The 21,400-nt window shown below is 39.4% G+C and overlaps 1 protein-coding gene and 1 long non-coding RNA gene across 2 annotated transcripts in view; one reads left to right on the forward strand and one right to left on the reverse strand.

Annotated features, from left to right (window-relative positions):
- The first annotated feature begins 540 nt into the window (after positions 1–540).
- Positions 541–21,400, forward strand: part of MMRN1 (multimerin 1) — a 33,496-nt gene continuing 12,636 nt past the window's right edge. The window contains exons 1-6 of the mRNA XM_071432666.1: positions 541–569; positions 2,266–2,340; positions 9,832–9,951; positions 12,061–12,167; positions 17,447–17,536; positions 21,119–21,292. Coding sequence (XP_071288767.1) covers positions 541–569; positions 2,266–2,340; positions 9,832–9,951; positions 12,061–12,167; positions 17,447–17,536; positions 21,119–21,292 — 595 coding nt within the window. The remainder of the gene's footprint in view (positions 570–2,265; positions 2,341–9,831; positions 9,952–12,060; positions 12,168–17,446; positions 17,537–21,118; positions 21,293–21,400) is intronic.
- Positions 16,818–17,391, reverse strand: LOC139592144 (uncharacterized). The gene is made up of 2 exons (XR_011679912.1): positions 17,278–17,391; positions 16,818–16,989 (listed from the first exon to the last, which is right to left on the reverse strand). It is a non-coding gene; the product is annotated as an uncharacterized lncRNA (long non-coding RNA).

Raw genomic sequence — 21,400 nt, forward strand, 5'->3', positions numbered from 1 at the left:
CAACAGTGGTGCAATGGAGTAAGTCTCAGGTGGAGTCCTGAGACCAGCACACTCATCTTTTCATTCTGAACCTGATTTTATTAATTACCATCCAAGGCATCTCCTGAATACATGAGACCTTAATTCAGGTTGTAAATTAAGCACAGTATCCCCACATTGCTGAGTAGCTCTATGTTACTCTTTTCTCTTATTATGTGTATGTTGCACTTTTTCCAGTTCTCTTGAAGCCACTGAGGGTCTTTACAGACTTTCCTTACCATTATCTTGGGTCTTGCTGAGGTGACAGTATTTTATTACTAAGCACTGAAGGGTTTAATAGAGTCAGCACCAGGGACAGATTTGCTTAGCTGTCACATGTGATAGGAGTGCTGAAATATTTCATTCTCATGACCAGATGTGTGCATTTCTCCCTGGAAATTGCTTTTGCCTGTATCAGCTTGGTAGAAATCGAGTGTACTGGCAAATTAAAATGAATGGTTAAGTTCAGCAGACAGTTCAGATACATGAGGCATATAGAAACCTGATTTAACTGCCTAGTTAATGCAAGGTTCACAGTCTCTTTTCATCATGTCTCTTTTTAATGGAGCAGAGAGAACAATTCTTGAATCGATCTCCTAAGATTTTGCATCACTGTGCATTTACAAAAAATACAGTCACACATGGCTTAGGTTTCTGCCTCGCTGAGTATATTCACTATGACCTGGAAGGAAGAAGCTCTTACCCAGGCCTGAGGTTGCCTTGGTGGCTGTGTCAGGGTGTGTTTGACAGTCTTTGTCCTCAGAATGTTGTACTACAGCTATGCAAAAGATCTTTGCAATAAGTCATTTTCCTCCAGCAGGACCTTGAATGTATTTCTGGTGCTCAGCTGTAAGCCCACAATTCAATTTTCCTACCCATGCTAAGCTCAGTGTTACTGCCATAGCAGTCCCAAGGCAATGATGGCCTGTAGAGTCAGGACAGACTATTTGCAGCAGGACAGGAAACATAGCACTGGGGAAAAAAATCACTTCTTAGCCAAAGTTGGTTTTGGGATATTCACAAATACTTAGCCTGCTCAGAGTCTCGTTGTTTAGTTTTTCTGTGATCAGAAAAGGCACCACTATACAGATGATTTCTGACTTTTTTTCAGGATGGTAAGGAAGGTTTCTATTTGTCTCATTACACTAACTATTGTATTAATGCTCATACTTATCTTGCTCTTGTTCTTTGTTTCATCTGCCATGGGAACAGCAAGGATTAGGAAGAGACTGTTTTCCATCCCTGGAATGTCCCTTCACCCCTGTGAATGGATTAGAATTACTGTACCACACTGGACACAGTGTTAGGATTTATCTACTAGCCACTGCAAATAGTCAACTCTTTGTGGCATTTCATTTCGGGTACAACAGAAACATCTGCTCAGGTACGCAGAAAAAATAGGCATTCTTACAAATCTGAATATAATTAACATTTTAGAGAATTGATACTAATTCTAGAATAGACTTGGCAAGAAGAGGACTGCAGCAAGGTGTGTCCCCATGTGTTTTCCAAAGGCATTATCTGTGTTGCCAGATAGAGAATGCAAGTGTTGCAAATGTCAATTTTTCTGCCAAATCTGATACAGAGCATCTATTCTGTATCACATTCCCAGTAAGCAACACCATTGGTCATGAGGAAAAGCCTGTGGAAAAAAAATCACCTTGAATTTCATGGACTTTGGCTCAGATCCTTTCTATTCAAGAGCCCCATAAGATCAGACAGTGACAGCATAAAGATATGTATCTATATGATTAAGTGGCAAATCAGATGCAAAGAAACTGGCAAGGCTTTTAATCATTTAATGAAGGGAAACAAGAAAAGAGAAGCTGCCCAAAACAACCCTATAAACAAGGACAAATTCTCTCCTGAAACTTTAATGGATCTTACTTTTTATATTTTCATTTTGTCGCTTACAAAGGTTTTTTTTTTTATTGTCAGCATTTCTCAAAGTGGAGAAGCCATGACTTCCATACTGCAATTTCCTTTTCTGTAGATCACAAAAGCACTAAAAAAGCAGTGAAGACCAATATCACTGAAGGTTACCTGGAAAGCATTAACAGTAGACAAGACCAAAACTACTTTAATGAATTTTTGTACTCTGGGTCAATTAGAAGATGGAAAATAAATTTATATTCTTGAAGTAAAAAGGAATCCAGACCTCTTTAAAGAGCAGTTTGTCTGCATTTTTGGATGTGTTTTGCTGTTTAATTCTCAAAGATTTGAGATTAATGGATATCTTCTCCAAAGTCTAAATTCTATCTGGAATGGTTTGATTGTGTTAAAGGGCTCTGAACATGAAGTGAAAAATCATGTATCAAAGAGGTGATCTGATTTGCAACAAGAGAACCTTTTAAATGCTTAAACAGATTAGTGAAGTGCTAGATAAGTGGAAATTGTGAATTAATTTTTGCAGCACAAGGGAGGACAAACAGTAAATAAAAATTCAGATGAAACAAAGAGGCTGTTCGCAGTCCAAGGCTCCAGTACTGTAATACAAAAAAAGGAAATGAATGATGAGAGCAGAATTTGTGTTTTGTAATAGACAGGACAAAATGTCAGGACACTGAGTCCTGAAAAAAAAAAACATTAAACCAATCTTTGACACCTAATGCTCCAGTCAGTGTCAACAAGTCAGCTGTTTCTCAGGGATAAAAACATATCCTTTAATACATTTCACTATCACTTACTATTTTATATTACATGTCACATGCACCTTTTAGTTTCTTCCATTCCAGCCAGCTTGTAAAACACATTTTCCAGTTTGATTTGTTTATGGTCAGTCCCCAGTGAGTACTGAATTTTTATTGCAGTTGAGATTCATACATTTCAGAGCAAAGGAAGCTGTGCACTGAACCTAAAGAATTAGCTGGTTTTTGTTCAAGCTTATAATTTCTCTTATGAGAAATTATAAAATAGAACTTATATTTTTGAAATATGACCGACGTTCACTTAAAGATTTAGAATTTACCATATCACAGTGAGAAGTCTCTGTGGTCACCTAGTGGAATTCACAGGAAATTGCCAAAGCCAGTCTCCCATGCAATAGCAAAAAAGAACCTTGAGAGGGTGCTTGCTATCCTTACAATCTGAGTGTTTACACTGTGTCAGTCAACATTATCTCTCCTCGTCCAAACTTGGCAGGTTGTTTAAAGCATATTGAAAAGCCAGCATCTCCCGGCTCTAGATGCTTGTGGCGTCTTTGTCCATCGCCTTTGCTCAGATGTAAAAGACAATTTAAAATTAAAAGTGTTGTAGAATCAAGGTGAGCATTTCATTAACTATTCTGTGAAATAGAAATAAGCTGCATACAAGAATGAGGTACAACCACCGAGCTGGGCATGAACTTTGACAACAGCTCTGAACCCTTTTGTATTCCGTCAGCAACACAGTAATCTCATTTTCATGAGTCAGTGATGTTCAGCTGGGCTGATTGAATAGCATTTCTATTAAAAGACAAGTAATCTAATTTACTCACAGACAAAAATCAGTCATTTTCAGGTACGATATGAAGGGGGCATGACTGATTCTATACCCTTTGTGGCCTGACTAGCACTGGGGTGGCTTTAGGACCACTTACAAGGATCTGTGCTTACAAGCAGGCGGAAGCAATCACGTACAGGCGTTGCCGGCAATTTTTGTGAAGTTTGATTTTTTTCTCGGCAACGGACCCAGGGAACATTTTACAACAGAAATGTGCTGTGGACGGGGGACTGCAGGGACCCTAAAAAAATCGGTGTAAATGTACTTCGCTTCCAAGAGGCATCGGGTGCCCCAGCGCCGTCACCTCGGCGGGCTGCGGCCGCCACCTGCCCGCCATGCCCGGCACTGCCGGCCTGAGCCCGGCTGATCGCGGCTTAGGAGCGGGTTAAACAGTGCAAGGACGGGTTTAAGAGCTCCCGAGTGTCCCCCGAACCAGGAGGCGGGGATCCCAAAAGCCACAGACAGCCTTAAAGGCAGCGTCTGGGTGCCACGGATGGGTCCCTGCCCGTTGTGGGAGATTTGTTCCAGCCGCCTGGGCAGGCTCCGGGGCCAATTCCCTGCTCAGGACTTGGAATTGGGAACGGCCCCAAGGCCCAGAGGGCTCTGGCTGCCGAGGGTGCCGAGCAGACGGGCTGGCAGCTTCCATGCTGCTCCTCATACCGTGCCCTGCTGCTCGGTATGGGTGCTTCCTCAGCCCTGAGGGCTGACAGCTTCCATGCTGCTCCTCATACCGTGCCCTGTTCTCGGTATGGGTGCTTCCTCAGCCCTGAGGGCTGACAGCTTCCATACTGCTCCTCATACCGTGCCCTGCTGCTCGGTATGGGTGCTTCCTCAGCCCTGAGGGCTGACAGCTTCCATGCTGCTCCTCATACCGTGCCCTGCTGCTCGGTATGGGTGCTTCCTCAGCCCTGAGGGCTGACAGCCTCCATGCTGCTCCTCATACCGTGCCCTGCTGCTCGGTATGGGTGCTTCCTCAGCCCTGAGGGCTGACAGCTTCCATGCTGCTCCTCATACCGTGCCCTGCTGCTCGGTATGGGTGCTTCCTCAGCCCTGAGGGCTCACAGCCTCCATGCTGCTCCTCATACCGTGCCCTGCTGCTCGGTATGGGTGCTTCCTCAGCCCTGAGGGCTCACAGCCTCCATGCTGCTCGATGTGGGTGCTTCCTCAGCCCTGAGGGTGGGCTGTCACATTTGGGTACAGCCAAACCACACCGAGAGCAGAACTGGGCCAGGAATAGTTTGATTTAAGCTGGAAATACCGCAGCAAATACCACATCAAGGGGGCTGCTTCAAAGGCCTGAGGACTCTCCCACACGTCGCCACCAGTGCATGTTCCTGGCCAAGACATGCGAGAGGAGGATGAAATCTGTCATTTGGGCTTTTTGCCAGCTGGGGACTTGTACTGCTCTTTCTTGTTGTATGTTGTGAGGGTTTTGTTTTGTTTTTAAATACAGCTTTCCTGATTGAAATCAGGCTCAATGCAAAAGAGACGCTAGGCTCCTCCAGCTCTCAACAAAATCTGCATGTTAGAAGCCTGTGTTGATGATCTGGAATAAATTATTCCAGGGAGGGTAAAGAGGATTTTCAGGTTTAAAGTCCTGTTATGCAAATCAGTTGTCTTCTGTTCTGCCTTTGCATTAACACAGCCTGTCATAGTTCTTCCGCCACGCTTCATCTTCTATTTCCAAATCTACATTTTTTCAGACAATTTGATTTCAAAATTATATTTACATTCTTAACGTCTCCTAATGAGCTTATTTCATTGGTAGCGTAAACTTAATTATGAGTCACACCAGGGGCTCTTTTGCTGTGAATATTTCCTCCAATTTAGCCTGATCAAAGATTGCTGGGCCATGTGAGAACCACAGCTTCATACATTGCACTCATGTACATTAAGAATGAGTTAAATATTTTAAATGGAAACAATCTGCTCAAGTCAGTTACATTTTTGGTAGGGACCAGAGGCTGAGTTCATTCAGACTGTCCTTAAAAAACAAGAATAGCCTTAACATTTGGAGTGTCCTGGAACATATTTTCCTTTGGAAGGCATCTCCATATGGGCAAATCCCAATAGCTGTTCCTCAAAGCTAGACACCAATAATAATAATAATAATAATAATAATAATAATAATAATAATGTGAATTTTTAAAGGTTTGGGGGGGAGGCAGGGTTGTTTGTTTTTTTAACTGAAAAACATATTCCAGTGCTTTCTTGTCTTTTGCAATTTTTTTAATGCCTGTTTTCATTCTTTTATCTTTTCATTGACCTCATTTGCTCAGGTGTAAAATGACTCTCAGTTACTATGATGTATACCCCAAACATGTGCACTGCAGAACAGGCTGTCAATGACAATATTGCTGAACATCTTCTGTTTCATTCCTTTCTCTGGTGAGCTGTCAGATCTGCATGCAAGGTTAAAGTGCAGCCTAGGGAGTCACAGGCCCAAGTCCCTAACCTCACCCCTGCCTCACTGTAGCCCAGATTTTAAAATCTGACCCCTATATTTGGCTTCTTTATTTGCAGAGGTGGGATGCTTAGTATCTAGCTGCCCAAGGCTTTAGCTCCTCACTTTGTAGAGATCTAATGTGGAACAGGAATTCACATGTGGTACTGCATAACAGCTAGAGAGGGCATTATTGCTTCAGAGGTTTTCTGAGCAGACTTTGTGTGCCATCAGTTAATTGCTAAGATTTATTTAGGAATTTAGATATTTACATTCTCTATACTTAGTTTAAATCATAAGCAAATCCCCATGCTTAGTCAGAGCTCCTCCTGAATAAATCAGTGTCAGTCTGGCCCAGAATCACTTTCTGCATTTATTAAGAAATATTTAGTATCCCATTCATATGTTGGGAGGTTTTTTCTTTTCTTTTTTTTTTTTTTTTTAATCTCTGTGCTGTACATCAGAGGGAAAAATACAGTTTTTAATCTTGGATATGAATTTGCAGAACCCTCACTACAGCTGTGAAAGGAAAGATCTTGTGCCTGCACTGAGCAGGATAACAAGCCTTGATGGTCCTAAGCAACCTCACCTGTAGCTTCCACCCACGCCCCTGTGCCAGGACTCCACTTAAGCCCAGCCTTGAGGGTGTGTTATTTTCCTTGTGAGGGTGCTTGTCTCTAACAGTCTCCTGGACCTGGCTCCTTACCTGAGCCCTGCTGGGCTGCTCCTTGACCTGTTCCTGCCACCCCCCTGCTGCCTGCAGGTTCCTGGTGCTGTGGTAGCTCTGCTGCTGGTGAAGTCAGTGCCTGGCTGGTGTGGTTGACCCTTCCCTTAGGAAGAAGCCCCACTCTTGTTCTCCCTGATGCTCACTGTTTTCCTGGCAGTGCTTCCAAGGGCACCAGGTCCCCTGTGCTGCTGCTTTTTAACTCAAATATCATTATTACTTCATTCCTACTGCCAGTCTCTGTGATACAGGAGACTGTGAAGGACCCACATGCCCCACTCAGAGGGGTGGGTAAGTAAACTTCATTATTCCTTTGCAAAACTTGAAAGACTAAAATTTCTTCTTGTTTTTGCCAGTTCTATGTCTCTCAACTATAGCTGCTTCTGACTTCCCCAGAGAAACTGAGCAGAATACCTAATCTTTATGCTCATGCTTGATAACTACGTTAGACTTTTAGTAAATATTTATGGAGTCTTTAATTAATGCACACAGATAAAAGGCAGTAACTAAAGGAGTGAGAGCCTAAAGGAAACATCAAAAAGAGCACAGCCTTTTTATACCTAATTAAGAGGAAATACTATTTTAATGAAAATTCTCAAGCAAGTAGAGAGTGAGTGAGCAAAATCAGATCAAAGGCACTCAGTAAAGGCCCATTTTATATGAGGCACATTATTCTTCAAATAAACAATGTGTGTTGTGAAAGGGAGTGCTGCAATATTGGCAGTAGAGATATTGTGAGATTAAATGTGTTAGTTTTAGCATCTTTCTGGCTTATCCTGTTTTTTTTCTCAGGAATCATTTTCCAAGTACAGCACTACTGAGCTTAATGTGCGTACACTGGTAGGATCTCAGTAGACAAAAGCAATCACTTAAGGATAGATGCTGATACTGTTTTGTGTTTTGTGCTGTTTTTCATGTTTGAAACACTGTAAATCTGTACTAATGCCACTTAAGTAAATGGAACTAATCTGGTCTTAATTGTATTTTGATTTCCACTCTAAGGAGCCCATAGCAAGGTATGATATCTGGAGTAAATATTTGTATTCATGAAACGTGAAAAGAACTACTACAACTGGGAGAAAATGTTAGCATTTACAAAATGTTGTGTTAGCAAAACACAACACAGAAAGATGAACTTTTTCTCATATGCAAATATTGTTTGAAAGTTCTTGCAGCTCCACCAGTCCTACAACTGAAATAATGTCTAGTCACTTACTTGCCAAGTCAAAAATTAAATATGTTTCAGCATGGACAAGGGAATAACGTGATCCTGAGATAGGCTGCAATGAGTTAAAAATGAAAGGAAGCAGTCAGCACTAGGCCAAATGGGCCCTTGTTCTACCAGGAGAAAAACAATAATACTTTCTTCAGGATGCTTTCCAGTCTGTAGCTGGGAGACTTCCTGAGACAAAGATTAAAGTTGCAACTTAATGATTATTAAAAAACTGAACCAATAATACCCTATGGGTATGGTTTTTTTTCATTAAATAGTTGTACTGCTTTTTAAAACCCCTTTTGGCTTCCAAATTCAGCACAGTCTATGACTATGAAAATGCTGCCTGGCCCTTCATTTTTGTCTTCTTTAATTTTAAGCCCGTTTTGTTTTGATGCCCATTTATCATAACAAGACTAACTGAATAATGAATGTCATGACTTTATCCCTCCTGCCCTTCATTTGTCTTTTTTCCACCTCTCTTTAGGGTGTATGACCAAACCTGAATTATCTGTTCAAACTGGCTATAAACTCATACACAGCAACAGAGAGTTGATGTACTGAAACAGTGGTGATTATTGCTTGTTCTTGAGTCCTTCCCTAATAATTTCAAGTATTTGATTACTTAGCTTAGTTAAGGCAAACCAATAAATTGGCCTATTGAGAGAGCCATTAGCAAGGACTCCAAGATTATTTTTTCCTCTGATGAAAGCTACTGTATGTAGTGATACTATCTCTATAAGCCTGTATTCGTAACTGATTCTCCATTACAAGACGCTTTTCTGACACCTACTTAATTGGAAACTCAGTATCATGAGACTTGTGTAGTTCTTTAAGTTGAGCTTTTTTTACTGCACAAAATGATTTTCTAAAATTCTGTATAACCCTGCCATCCCCCTATTTACTTAGTTCCCTCCTAGTTAATTAATATAGTGCCTATTACAGATTAATGTGGGATTGTGTTGATAAACTGCTTCTTGAAAAAGCAAACTAGTCTATCATCTCTCTGATTTAATGCCTTATTTATTTATAACAGGATCTGGTTTCTTACTATGTAATAGATTGCTTCCCCCCCGCCCCTGCCATATCTTTTTGTGAGTGACCTTCCCAAAAGCCTCTGAAAATCAAACATTTATCTACCTGCTTCTGATTCAAGGAATACCAATATGTGTCTGGCATAATTTCCCTGTACAAATCTGTCCTGAGACATTATTCACATTATAATTTTGATTTAATTCTATTCTCTACTGTGGCCAAGTTTCAAAATCTGATTTAACAGTTTGTATTTGCTTGCAACTTCCTTAGAAACCTTTTCAAAAGGAAACAACTAATCATCTCTTGCGCTCACCAGCTCTGGCCCCCTGTGCTGCAGTGATGGAGAGTTTGATCATTTTGTATGTGGCTGCCTTCTCTGGATGGGCATCCAGAGGCACAAGGAAGTCTGAAGCCATGGCATGTGTTTGTTATGTGTGGCTTTGACCTCACAGTGCACTGGAAAACAAAGTCTACCTGTATTGCTGGGCCAAGGGAGAAATATTAGATAGGCTGTCCATAAAGTGAAAGCTGTGGATGATTAAAAACCTCACTGAAAAATCTTTTGAATTCTGGATAAACAGTTCTGTAGTTGGAAAATTAGGTGTATTTTAAGACCTGTTATTACTGTTGTCTAGGAGAGCTTCTTTGTTCTTGGAGCTCCACAGATGTTTGCAAATTAAAATACAGACTTGTAATATGAATGTGTGTAGAGTTGGAGAAATGATTATTTGTTTTATTTGCTGAAGCACAAAGACTAATTGCCCAAGACAACACAGGCAGTTTGAGGGAAACAAACTTAATTTTTGTAACTTACTCCTTTTCGTAAATTATGGGTTTAACTTTCACAATTAAGTATCATATATGGTGTGGTGGAAAATTTTATTTGTACTTTTAATCATTTTATCTTCTCTGTTTCAGAAACTGGTGTGCTTATGTCCATACCAGACTCATACCTACAGTTGTGGTGGATAACCTAGAAACCTTCTCATCAGGCAGAGCAAAGCCTTGCACTTGGCAGATTGGATCCTGTGCTCAGAGGTATGGAGAACTGGGAAGAAAGACTATCTGCAGCATTTTAATTACAACCAAATACACCATAAATGTGATTTTAACTTGAAAAATTAAAAGGGAAACAAGAGGGAGCATGCCCTCACTCTGGCACCCTCCAGTCAGTTCAAAGTCTTCGAATCAAAGAGAGGTGCACAAGTACAAAGCTTCAAAGCACATGCAAGGAAGAAAATCCTTTCTGTACAGTTTTCCAAGCTTGTTCTCTGTTGAAGCAAAAAGCTTCCCCTGAGAGGCATAAATATTTTTATTATCTCTCTGCTTAATGCTTATTTCTGGCACAGTTTTGGTCAGGCAGTGAACCTAAACAAGTAATTGGCCTGGAAGGAACTTGTAAACAATATCTCTGTTGAACATTCAGGTTTTCCTTTGTGGTTTGGGTGCCTCTTTGTATTCTCTAAATGTTAGCTTTCAGTCATAAGTTAAATTGGATTTTCATGCACAAATTTGGAAAATGGCAAAATGGAAGTTTTAATGTATTTTTCTCTTGACAAATTTTAAAAGGCTCTTAAAAGTCAGTTTGACTGTTCTGAGAATTGTCCTCTAGATGGTATGGCAGAACACACTTAAAGCTTTGAGTTGAAACTGGGAATAGAGCTTCCTCATCATTTGGTGACTCTGAAATGCAGTTGACTGCTTGGCAAAACTGTGGAGTCAACCCTCTGGTTGAAGTGTTGCCAATTTTGTTATATTGGTTTAGGTTTTTTTCATATTTCATTTGCTTTAGGTCCTTGTGCTGCTCCTATAAATAAGGCTCTACTACATAAATTTCTGAGACTCATTTACATGGATTTTTTTGATGTGGATTATTTTTGAATTGCTATTCCTGATTAACTCCTTTCATGGACACCTCATTTTTATGAGTGGTTTTAGGAATGGATTATGCTAATGCAGAATAAGGGGTTTTTACCATAAGACCATCCATACAGCAAAGTAACCAGGAACTCTCTTGAATTCAGTTCACCTTAATCTTTATTGAGTTCTTGCTGCTGAAAAAGCCATTTCTTAGAGCCAAAGCTGGCTGGGGGCACATGCAAAGCTTCTGCCAGCTGCAATGAGAATTTTAATATATGTAATGTTACATCCCTTGGGAAAGGGTGACAACATTAACCTAGACTGTAAAATACGAGGGCATTTTTTAATGCATTGGGAGGATATTTTTTGGACCTTATTAAGGTCTGACAGACTTGTCTCTTTTTCTGGAATGATTTATACAGGGATTGTGTGTACAAAACAATTCAGTAACTGTTTTATCATCATATTATCTGAGATTTTAGGTGTTCTTTGTGTTAGTGTTTATAACTAGTAACAGCATGTGACATTATTTTTATTTGAACTTTGTATTTAACATCTTAAAACGGTAAGGAGAGTTGCTGTAGCTTATTCTGTATGCCCTACAGCAGTATGTTCATTCTAAACTGACTTCTCTGTGAATTTAAGGAACCTAGGAGAAGTGATGGGGTAGCTGGGACATGCAGAATCTGTTGGAGGACAGAAATAAAATTGCTGCTTCCTCTGCAGTTCCATGCTGTAAAAGTAATAACTGAGGCCTCACGATTACATAGAAAAGACCCTCCTTTCCCTGAAATAGAGTGGATTTTTTCACACTTTATTGGATTAATGTTTGTATAATCTTGTTAAAAATAATCAGAAGGGAAGGTTTCCAGTGTGCACTAAATGTGTGCTGATGTGGTGTAAATTTATTGTGAATGCATTTTTCCACTAATTTCAAAGAAAAATGGTACATGAAAATCATATTTTTGCCTCCCTTTTTTCAGTTTAGTAAATATTAATTGCAATGTCTTCCATAAAAGATTGCAGTCTTTGAATCCTGAGTAAGATATTCTGGGAAGAAATCTAAAGAGATATCAGGTTTCTTTAAAATTCATGCAGATAATCTGGAGGTTGCAGTATTAAAGCTGTGATTGGTAATGAAACACCAAACCCTGGTTAGAATTCACTTTGAAGTTCAAGCAGTAATAAAAGGATATGACAAGTGAGATAATGTGACGAAACTATGCAGGTATCTTACAGTTCCTCTTTGGTAACCTAAAACAGATTTAAATTTTTCTCATTTCACAGGTCCCAGACAACAACACACCAGGCTTACAGAATCAAACATAAAATAGTGACATCGCTGGAGTGGAAGTGCTGTCCTGGGTACAGTGGGCAAAACTGCCAACCCAAAGGTGAGTAGAGCTGTAAGGGTCTGAACTCTTCACTTCAGCAAAAGAAAACAATGCAAGTTTGATCTGTGAGCAAATGGCTCTGTTGAAACAAATGCAGTGCTTTCAGTTAAATCCAAAACCAGAAAAAATGCACAGTAAAAAAAAAAAAAACAGCTTTGGGATGTTGATTCTTCCCTGCATGTGAATTTCCAGAGCATCTAAGCAGAATGTCTTTTCCCCTCTTCCACTCTAAATAAAGCTCATAACATCTCCAGCCATATTTCATTTTGCTAAAATATGGAGTTTGCATTCAGTGTGTCTCTACTTTTGACCTTTTAGCTATTGAGATTTGCAGTGCTGGGGGAATTAAATCCAGATCCTCTATTGAATACTTGCTGTAATATTCCTCTACAACAGTGTTATTCTTTTGCCTTTTGGTTTCAGGCTCCAAGAGTATATTTTGTTTGTGATAAAATAATGATACAATTTTTTTTAACTTCTCTGAATTTTGTAGTTCTTCTGCTGTTCATTTCAACAGTGACTGAATTTTTCTAGGTATTACACATGATCCCTGCATAATTGTGCCCTTTTTGACAGAATAGCCTTTTACCTCTGCCCTGGTGATCAAACATGTGGCATCATATTGTAATTTTACATCTGTATAAAAGCTCTTTCTTTGCTGCTGGCCTTAAGCAAGCAGTCCTTGAAAAATTAGCTATGGCATCAGCATACAGGTTTTAAATTAATGAATATTGCAAGAAAGGCTATTAGATATGATAGGGAATTCAATCAGCAGCAGGCAATAATCAGGTAAAGTAAAGGGCTGTGATTAAAAATTAATGTAGAGGAATGAAGAAAAATCACTATTGTTCACATCCAGGAGGGAAATTTCAGTGCCAAAGAGCCAGAACCTTGGCAGGCATAAAATTCTCCTCTGCACAGCAGTGTGGAGTCAGACATTAACAGATATAACAGAGCACAGTCAATCAGCAAGGCTGTCCAGTGAGCATGGATCAAGTGTTTTAAATATTTCTTTTCAGAAAAGAGCAAACATTACCAAAAATAGATTAAAAAAATGTAAAGGGTAGCATTGAAGGGCAACATCACAGTTGACAAAATTGAAATGGCATCAAAATAACAAGCAAACATTGACTAGGAAGAAAATCTGTATAGTTCAATTTGTAGTGGCATCTGTGTAAAAAATAAGGATAAAGGGAAGTGCTGTGAATTGTTACAGGAGAGGGTGTTACATCTCCTGGGTTCTATTTTCAAACCTCTTCTGGCTTACTGAATAACTTGGGGAAGCCACTTATAATCTGCATAACCAAGTTTACCCATCTAGAAAATTGAGATGACACTTATCTCACAGGGGCACTGGGATATTTAATTAATTAATGCTTGTAGAAATGCTTAAAGAGATTGGGATGAAAGGTGTTATGTCAGAGAAGCTTTTCTTCCTTGCTTCTGGAATCCTGCCTCCCATGAGGAGCAGACCACCAGCACAAGCCTGCCTGTATTATTCAATTCCCACGGAGGGACGTGGGCTAATGAACTTGAACAGCTGGGAGCCCCAGAGCCTTGTCTTCCTTCCTGTGCTCCACAGCAGCAGGAGAGAGGCACTGAAAGTGCTGAGTGGGGCTCTCTCGAGTTACTGAGCCTCCCCCTTGGCCTCTCTGTTGTTCAACAACAGAATTGTTACTGAAGGGTTTCTGTGCCAGGGGAACTGGGCTGTTCTGACAATCCTTTAGATCCTGGAAAAGGCGCTGTTAGTGGGATGTGGGTTGCTCATAGCAAATGCTGATTTAAAATGCCTTCTGGTTCAACTTCTCTCTCAGACAGAGTGAAGTCATGTGTAACTATTTCAGTGTGATAGTCTAGGTGGCAGAAACCACTTACCACCATCTGATAGCTATTACCAGACATCTGAAAGTCTTATTTGGTAGCCCCCTTGTAACTGCTTGGCTACAGATGCTTCTCAAGGTAGTGCAGTAGTGAGAAAGATGGAAGTGATGTGTTCAGATCACTTGATCAACTTACCTCCCTTGTGGCAACACATGACCAAATTGGCTAAGACATGGATCCTATTCCAGCATGGACAATGCAATTTTTAAAGAAAATTTACAAGAATGAAAAAATGTAGACATCATTTTTATAAGTCTAACAAGACAAGTAAATATGGATGATTCCACAGTTAAAGCATCATTATTTTGACCTGGGAATATCATATGCTTGACTGGGAGCAAAACCACTAAAACAAAAGGACACCTAAACTCGGAGTTGACTTCATGACATGTTGCTTTTACTAAAGACAGCTTTATTTTAACTTTGTGTGTGTAGTAATGAAATCCCGGTTCCTCCATGTGCATTCAGAACAACCAATTATATGGTTTAGAGCCAGCAGCCGGCTCTGTCATAGCCGCTGTCAGCACGAAATTCCCTGGAGTGGCAGTGATGCCATTTCTCCAGCAGATGGCTGTGCGATGTCCCATTCTCTGCGTGCGGTGAGCGACACGCACAAAAGGTGGCAATTCGCCTTGAAACACAGGGAAACGGGAGGAACCTACCTAACCCGCTCTGTGGGAAACCCCTTCAGCCATTCGTGCTTCATCAAAGATATATTGAGTCAAAAAGACGCTATCTCTTTTTTTTTTTTTTAATATTCCCTGAAATGGTTTTGAGTGCTATGTTTAAAAATACATGGGACAATAAATTATACATCTAGGCCAATATATTGGATGATAGACACCTAATGTTAAATTTCTGTATGCATTTCCTGTTTTTCTGATACAACTGGAATTGTTGTATCAGAAAAACAGGAAATTTCTCATTTCTCAGGATTGCTCATTGCTCAGGATTTTGTATTGCTGCTTTTTTGGTTTTGTTTGTGGTGTTTTGTTATTGCAAATGGTCCCTCTAAGGTGGGTCTAGCTGTCTCATTTGAATTTCTTTTTTTTTTTTTTTTTTTTTTTTAATTTAAACTGAGCATGGCATATCTAATTTTTAAAAGGTCTCAAATGTGAGTTGTTTGATGGCTATTTCTACCCTAAAGAGTATGTGTATTAGGTTTTTGGTCTGGTGCTCCCATCACACCTGCTGTTATCCAGCATCTACAGTGGGAATCTCAGCTGTGGGAATAAGGGGCACATAAATGTAATCACCATATGATGTCTTGGAATGATTGCTTTGGAAAAGGCCTGAGCCCTGCTGGAAGAATGATGTAGGAGAAGCTATATTGCCAGCGACTCCTCTGAATTTGTTTCACAAATGAAAAGCCTGAATTTCTAATGCTGCTTGCCAAGTACCTTTCCTGTACCGTGGTGAAATGTGATAAGCACACAATGTGTGACTGTCTGGGGGTGAGGCTGGTGTGTGTGTGCATCACTGGATCCAGCCCTTGCTGCTGTCAGAGGCGCTGCAGTGTACTTGGGGTTTGCTCCATGGCTGGTTTGCTCTGACAGAGATGCTGTGTGCTTGGTCTCACTGCCATTATGTTACCTGAACATTATGTTGTGTTACATGAACAATTTTAAAGCATTAGTATAACAAGAACACAGGGAGAAATATGTGTCCTTGGAACTTTAAGAGTGAATAAAACTGTGACGGTTTGGGTATTCTAGAGTGTGGGGCAATTCATTTATTAGGGAGAATGAAAGATAAGGTAGGTAGCATATATATTAAAAAAATGTAGCATCTGTAGCACCAATGTGTCAGTGAATGCATTTAGAGCAATGGAAAGACCAGTGAATAAAAGGACATTGATCAGCTGGTCTTTATCACAGGCAAGTAACTGACTCCCTTGTCATAGATTGTATCACCACACCACCACCTAATAAATCCTGTATAATGAGTTGGGCTGACTGCAAGAATTTAGCTTCTGTCAAAAACCATGCCACAGAAAGATAAGAGAAGCTGTTAAAATTATAACCATTTGAGGATTTTGTATTTCTCATCAGGCAATTTGAAAAGATTCTATCAAACCATTGATCCATATGATGATTTCATCCGAGTTCGTAGCCTAATTTTTCAGCACCCTCAATTTACAATTTAAACACCTTATATTGTCCTAATTGCAGTCTATTTATCTTCAAATGTTATGTGAAACATGGAATTTCTTGACTCCACATTTTAATCCATTTCCCTGGAAACTCGCATTATGGCTAAACTAGATTTTAATATTTGAAGTGCAAAATAATGTCACCATACCCAAGTTATTCTGCTTGTACTGTACTAAAGACTGGAAATCACATTAGTGCCACATAAGTGGCATTCCTTAGATATGCTCTTCCTGGAACATTGACTTCAAAATGTTCCACAAACTGAGCAAGTATGTAAAAATTGGTATAAATTTACATTAGTAAATTTATTACCTAATTTGTGCATATTTTGTTTTTCAAAATAGTAAAATAAAACAACATCATTAAGCCTGATGGCTAGAGAATGTATGTTAGGAATATGGAAATCTCAGTTCTGTTCCCAGCTATCTGACCAGTTCATTACCTTTTGTGAGTGAAGGCACTTAACTTTCTGGACCTCAGTTTCCACAGCTATGACATGGAATTAAGAATGTTAGTCCAGCTATTTGAAATTACTTTTGGATCTTTTGGGCTGAAATGTAAAATAAAACAGATAATCTCATCTGAGAGAAAGCAGAGAAAATACTGACAAAATTGCCACCTTTGTGAAGTTTTTTTATATATGTATACCAGTCATAAATGTCAGATGACATTTTTTGGAACTTAGAACTTGATTATCTTTTGAAATTGTTCTTATTTTTTAGGTGCTGCAAAAAAGTATCACCATTGTCTTTAGTAGTAAGATTGCCATGGTTGAAGATCTGTGTAATCTGTAAAAAAAAATACCAAAACAGAAACAAACAAAAAAAAACCGAAACCAAAAATCAGTTTCAACAAACCTGGTTAATTTTGTAACGATTAAAAATCCCTAATTAACTTTACAGCTGACAGTCTCAGTATCGTCTTTATACTGCTGTTTTATATTGTTCTAAAATATTCCTCTAGAATTTTTTGCCTGTGGCATTTAAAAAGTCTGTTCATCATGCAGCAAATTTTGACATTTTAATATTAACACCAGCCCCTGCCATTCTTGAGAAGTCTTTTATAAAGACTGTCACCATCTTGAGCAATGGGGTCCCACACTTCATGAAGCAGGTAAGAGTCACTGCAGATGATCAGGCTTTGGTACAGCTGGTACAGAATAAAGAAAGAAAAAAAAATGTTGTGCAATCCCAATTATCATGTTCTGCACTTACATCCTTGCTTTTGTTTTTCTCCCTTCTCTAGCTCAAGAACAGCAATCAGTTATACACAGCAACCAAGCTGAAAGCAGCAGAACTGTTGGTGAGAGGATGCCAGGAGCTCTGCAGGACCCCAGTGGGCCAGGTCAGTTGTTAAAATTGCTCTCACCTCTATTCAGTCACTGAGATCACTGCAAAAACAATTTGAGGAAAATCTCTGCCTACTGAAGGGACCTGAATGCAATGTCAGTTTCTATCAGTCATGGTGCAGTGGTTTGCTCTTCTGATAAAGATGGGCAGAAGATACTGAATTTAAATGCACCAGCAGGTTAGAAATAACAGAGGGTTTTGTGCCTAAATTAAAACCAAGTAAGTATTTGGTATAGAAATATTTAAACTATTATGCTATTGAATACAATTAATTAATTAACAGGAGAAAAAGAAAAGTAAAGCAAAAAAACCCCAGCCCAAATACAGAAGTGGTACAGACCAGCACTGCACACACAAGAAAATGTAATTAAGTTATTGACTAGCTGAGTACGTGATTATTGCTATGTATGTTCTTACAAATATTGGTTCTTTATTCAAAATCAGTGCAAAGATGTTTCAAACCTTAACAAGGGCAGCTCAGGCATCTTTTAAGCTACTATGTCTAGGATGATCAAATAACTAAGAAACAAAGCAAGAGTTTAAACATTTATACCAGAGAGGTTTGAGAGTATTTCTTATTGCCTCATGCACTTCCTCATTGTTGTGTTTACTTTATGTAATCTGGATATTATGTTTTTGGAATATAATGTCAGTGTTACAAGTATGTACAGAAAAAGCTGGTCAGTAACAAAAAAGATTCATTCAAATAGTGATCTATATTGAGAACCTGTGTGAGATGACTGCTTTGTGAAAAGCTTCTCCACATTTTGGTTGCTAATTGCTGGAAGCTTTGTTTGGGAGATATCCTGTGATGTTTGCCATTTTAGGAGGAGGCACCCTACTGTTGCCTACACCTGCTGCAACATGAATGGTGGCCATTTTTCACAGGGATAAAGCCCCATTCCCCCAGTGTCTCAGGGTCAGGTCAGAGGTGGAGTTTGGGGCTCCAAGGGCAGCCTGAGTCCTAGCTGATGGCAGCTTTGGTCTTGGAGAGGTCCTACAAGGTTCTCGGTTTTTGGAGGCAGCACATGACTTGGGCCACATGCACCTGGTCTCAATTGGTGGCCCTTTTCTACTTTTCATGGTGAGGACCCAAAAAATGGCCAAGATGTGAAGGAATGTTTAATGGAAGTATATTCCTTGAACTTTCTTACTACCTTCCTTTTCTTTTGAATCTATTAATGCTTCTGTTATTTTTGTCTACACTGGCTTTTTGTATAACTGTTGTCTGTTCCATGCTGTGGTGTTGTTGTCACTCACCTATTGGCCTATATCCAGAAACATTCTCCTGAAGCAAATAAATAAGTCAGGTTATATTATCAGGTCTGTGTTTTGCAGTTTTAAATACCTTCTTGTGGGCTGAAATGCACGCTGAGAGAACAGAGTGTCATAATTAAGATTGCCACAGAGTTTTATGGAGATTTTACACATGCATGTGCTTACATGCATGTATTTGCTTTATTTTAGATCTTAATAGACAGGAGAAAAAAGAGAAGGAAAGATTGAATCTGGCGTGGAGATTTAGAGTGGTATTTTTGAAAGGGAGTTGGGCTGTTGTGCCTTGGTGATACTGTGTGAGCAACCAAGTATCTCAGGGCTGGAGGGAGGGGCATGTTTAGTAAAACAGACAAGGCCTATTATGAAAAAGTGAGCTTGATCAACAGAGCACTGAAACATGCCACTTCTGTTAGTAGGAATTATGCTCTGAGAAATAAATCTGAAACTGGAATCTCTAACCTCCATGTTAATTGCTGTTCAGTTATTTTTAAATCAAATCGGGGCAGTCTAGAAAGAGAGAGATACCTGTTGTGGCTGTCAACCCTGCAAACATGGCCTGGGGCCAGGCCTGACTGATGTGGTCTGTCATTCCATCAGCACCTGCTATGGCTCTACAAGCCAAATTCTGCTTCCAGCTCCCACTTTGCAGCCATGCCACTTTGAGGTTCATGTAACTTCTCTTCCTCCCTCAGTGGGAACTGGTAGAAACCAAGCAAAAAAAAAACCATTACACCCTGCAGGTTAGTTATCAGTTTGGGTGTCTGTGTGTGAGCTGCTGATGAATTCAGATCCCTTTCTCATAGTAACAATTCAACCAGAAGCAGAAGTGCCCAGACCTGTTTGTCTCTCAGAAAGCTGTATTATGAAGACAGAGGTCTATCAATGGTCTGTCTTTGCAGGGCCAGTCAGAAGAATGGCCGGAGTCGAGTGGCCAACAAGGTGGTCGAGTTGAAACAATTTAGTACTTATCTAAGTAGATACCTTGGGTAGAGAACACAGTTGGAGATCCTGGCATCCTAACCTAAAAGAGTCTTACTCTCCAGGCTCTTACTGTGATGGCCTTTACAAGAACCATGACTCTACAGGAGAGCATTCTCATGAGTGTTGGCCTGCTTCATCTGCATCTCTACCTATCTTTGCATACCAGAATTTTAAAGAATACAAGTCATCAGAAGAATATGCCCTTTTGCATATAACTTGCTTGGGGTTTTTGGAGCCTTTGAACCCCTGTACTTAGACAGGATTTCTGATTAGAACTGTTTGCTGCCATAGAATAGACACTGGTGCTGTAATGAAAAGTGACAAAGGATCAATAGGAATACTGTAAACTTACACTAATAAATATTTGTATGCAATGCTGAAGAATCTCATCCATAGCAGTTTATTAAGTCATAGTATAGTCCAGATCATTTGGGATAATATATGCCAAAGATAGGCATTTAGGCTGAATTCTTGAGGGAGATTTTTTAGCTTTGCTTTTAGGAATTCAAGCATCTAATTTTATCAGCATCTTCTGAAAATCCCTGACTAAGTTTGATACCTGTCACCTGTCAAACTCAGATGGCTGGCTGAAGTCATGTGGAGTCCTAATTTTCGACATCAAGGCATCCTTCACCATTACCTATCTTAAAAGCATCCATCTAGGCCTTTTTATTCCTGATGAGACTACAAGTATCAAGAGCAATTTGGGCAGGTTTTAAAATAAACTTGATTTTGTAGGTTAAGCTTCTATTTTTAATGATAATTTTGGAATCATTATTCCAAAGTAATTTATCTATTAGCTGTTTTTCTGCCTTGCTGCTGTGTTGAACAAGTCTTTATTTTGACCCTAACAATGGAAAGATAATGTATTCCTTCAGACAGAAGCCTTGCAAATTCATGAAGTTGTGTTATAAATGGTAAGTAAAAATGAATGCTTTTGTGATTGTGTTAGAGGAGATTCACTAAATGAGAGTTAACGGAATACCCTGTAGGGCGCTAGGTAGAGGAAGAATGGCATTATGTTGATTAAAATAAGGTAACCATTCAGAATACTCTTGTAGAATCATAAATACTTTATAATGGATACATATGCTTCAGTAATTAGTAACTGCTGTGCTGCTGAATCTCACTAATACATGGTACATGACAAAAATAAAGATGATTTACTCAAAACCAAAAATTCAGAAAACTTTCACCCCACATTTAGCTAATATCTCTCAGTCAATTATACCTTCTTTTATTTACTCACTAAATGATGTTTAACAATACTTGTTTGGGGGATTTTTTCTCATTTTGTTTCCTGGCCAAGCACTTTATCAAAAAATGAATGAGAAGATTAGCAGTCAGGAGATGAAACTGACTTTTCTACAGAAGAAGGTTGACAGCATTGCTGCTGCGATGAATGATGTGAGCAAGATGCTTTCTTCTCTGGAAGGCAAAATCAATGAAGATAAGGGCAGAGACTTCCAGTCTTTTCTAAAAGGTAAGAAAAATAAATTAATGTAATCACTCACCCTGTTAGAAGTGCTAGAAAAAAAAAAACCTAAAAATCTTCATAGACTGTTCTATTCTATTACTCAAAACTTGTTGG

This window comes from Agelaius tricolor, unplaced genomic scaffold (assembly GCF_023055355.1).
Source record: "Agelaius tricolor isolate 1412-34295 unplaced genomic scaffold, bAgeTri1.0.p SCAF_8, whole genome shotgun sequence".
Taxonomy (NCBI): domain Eukaryota; kingdom Metazoa; phylum Chordata; class Aves; order Passeriformes; family Icteridae; genus Agelaius; species Agelaius tricolor.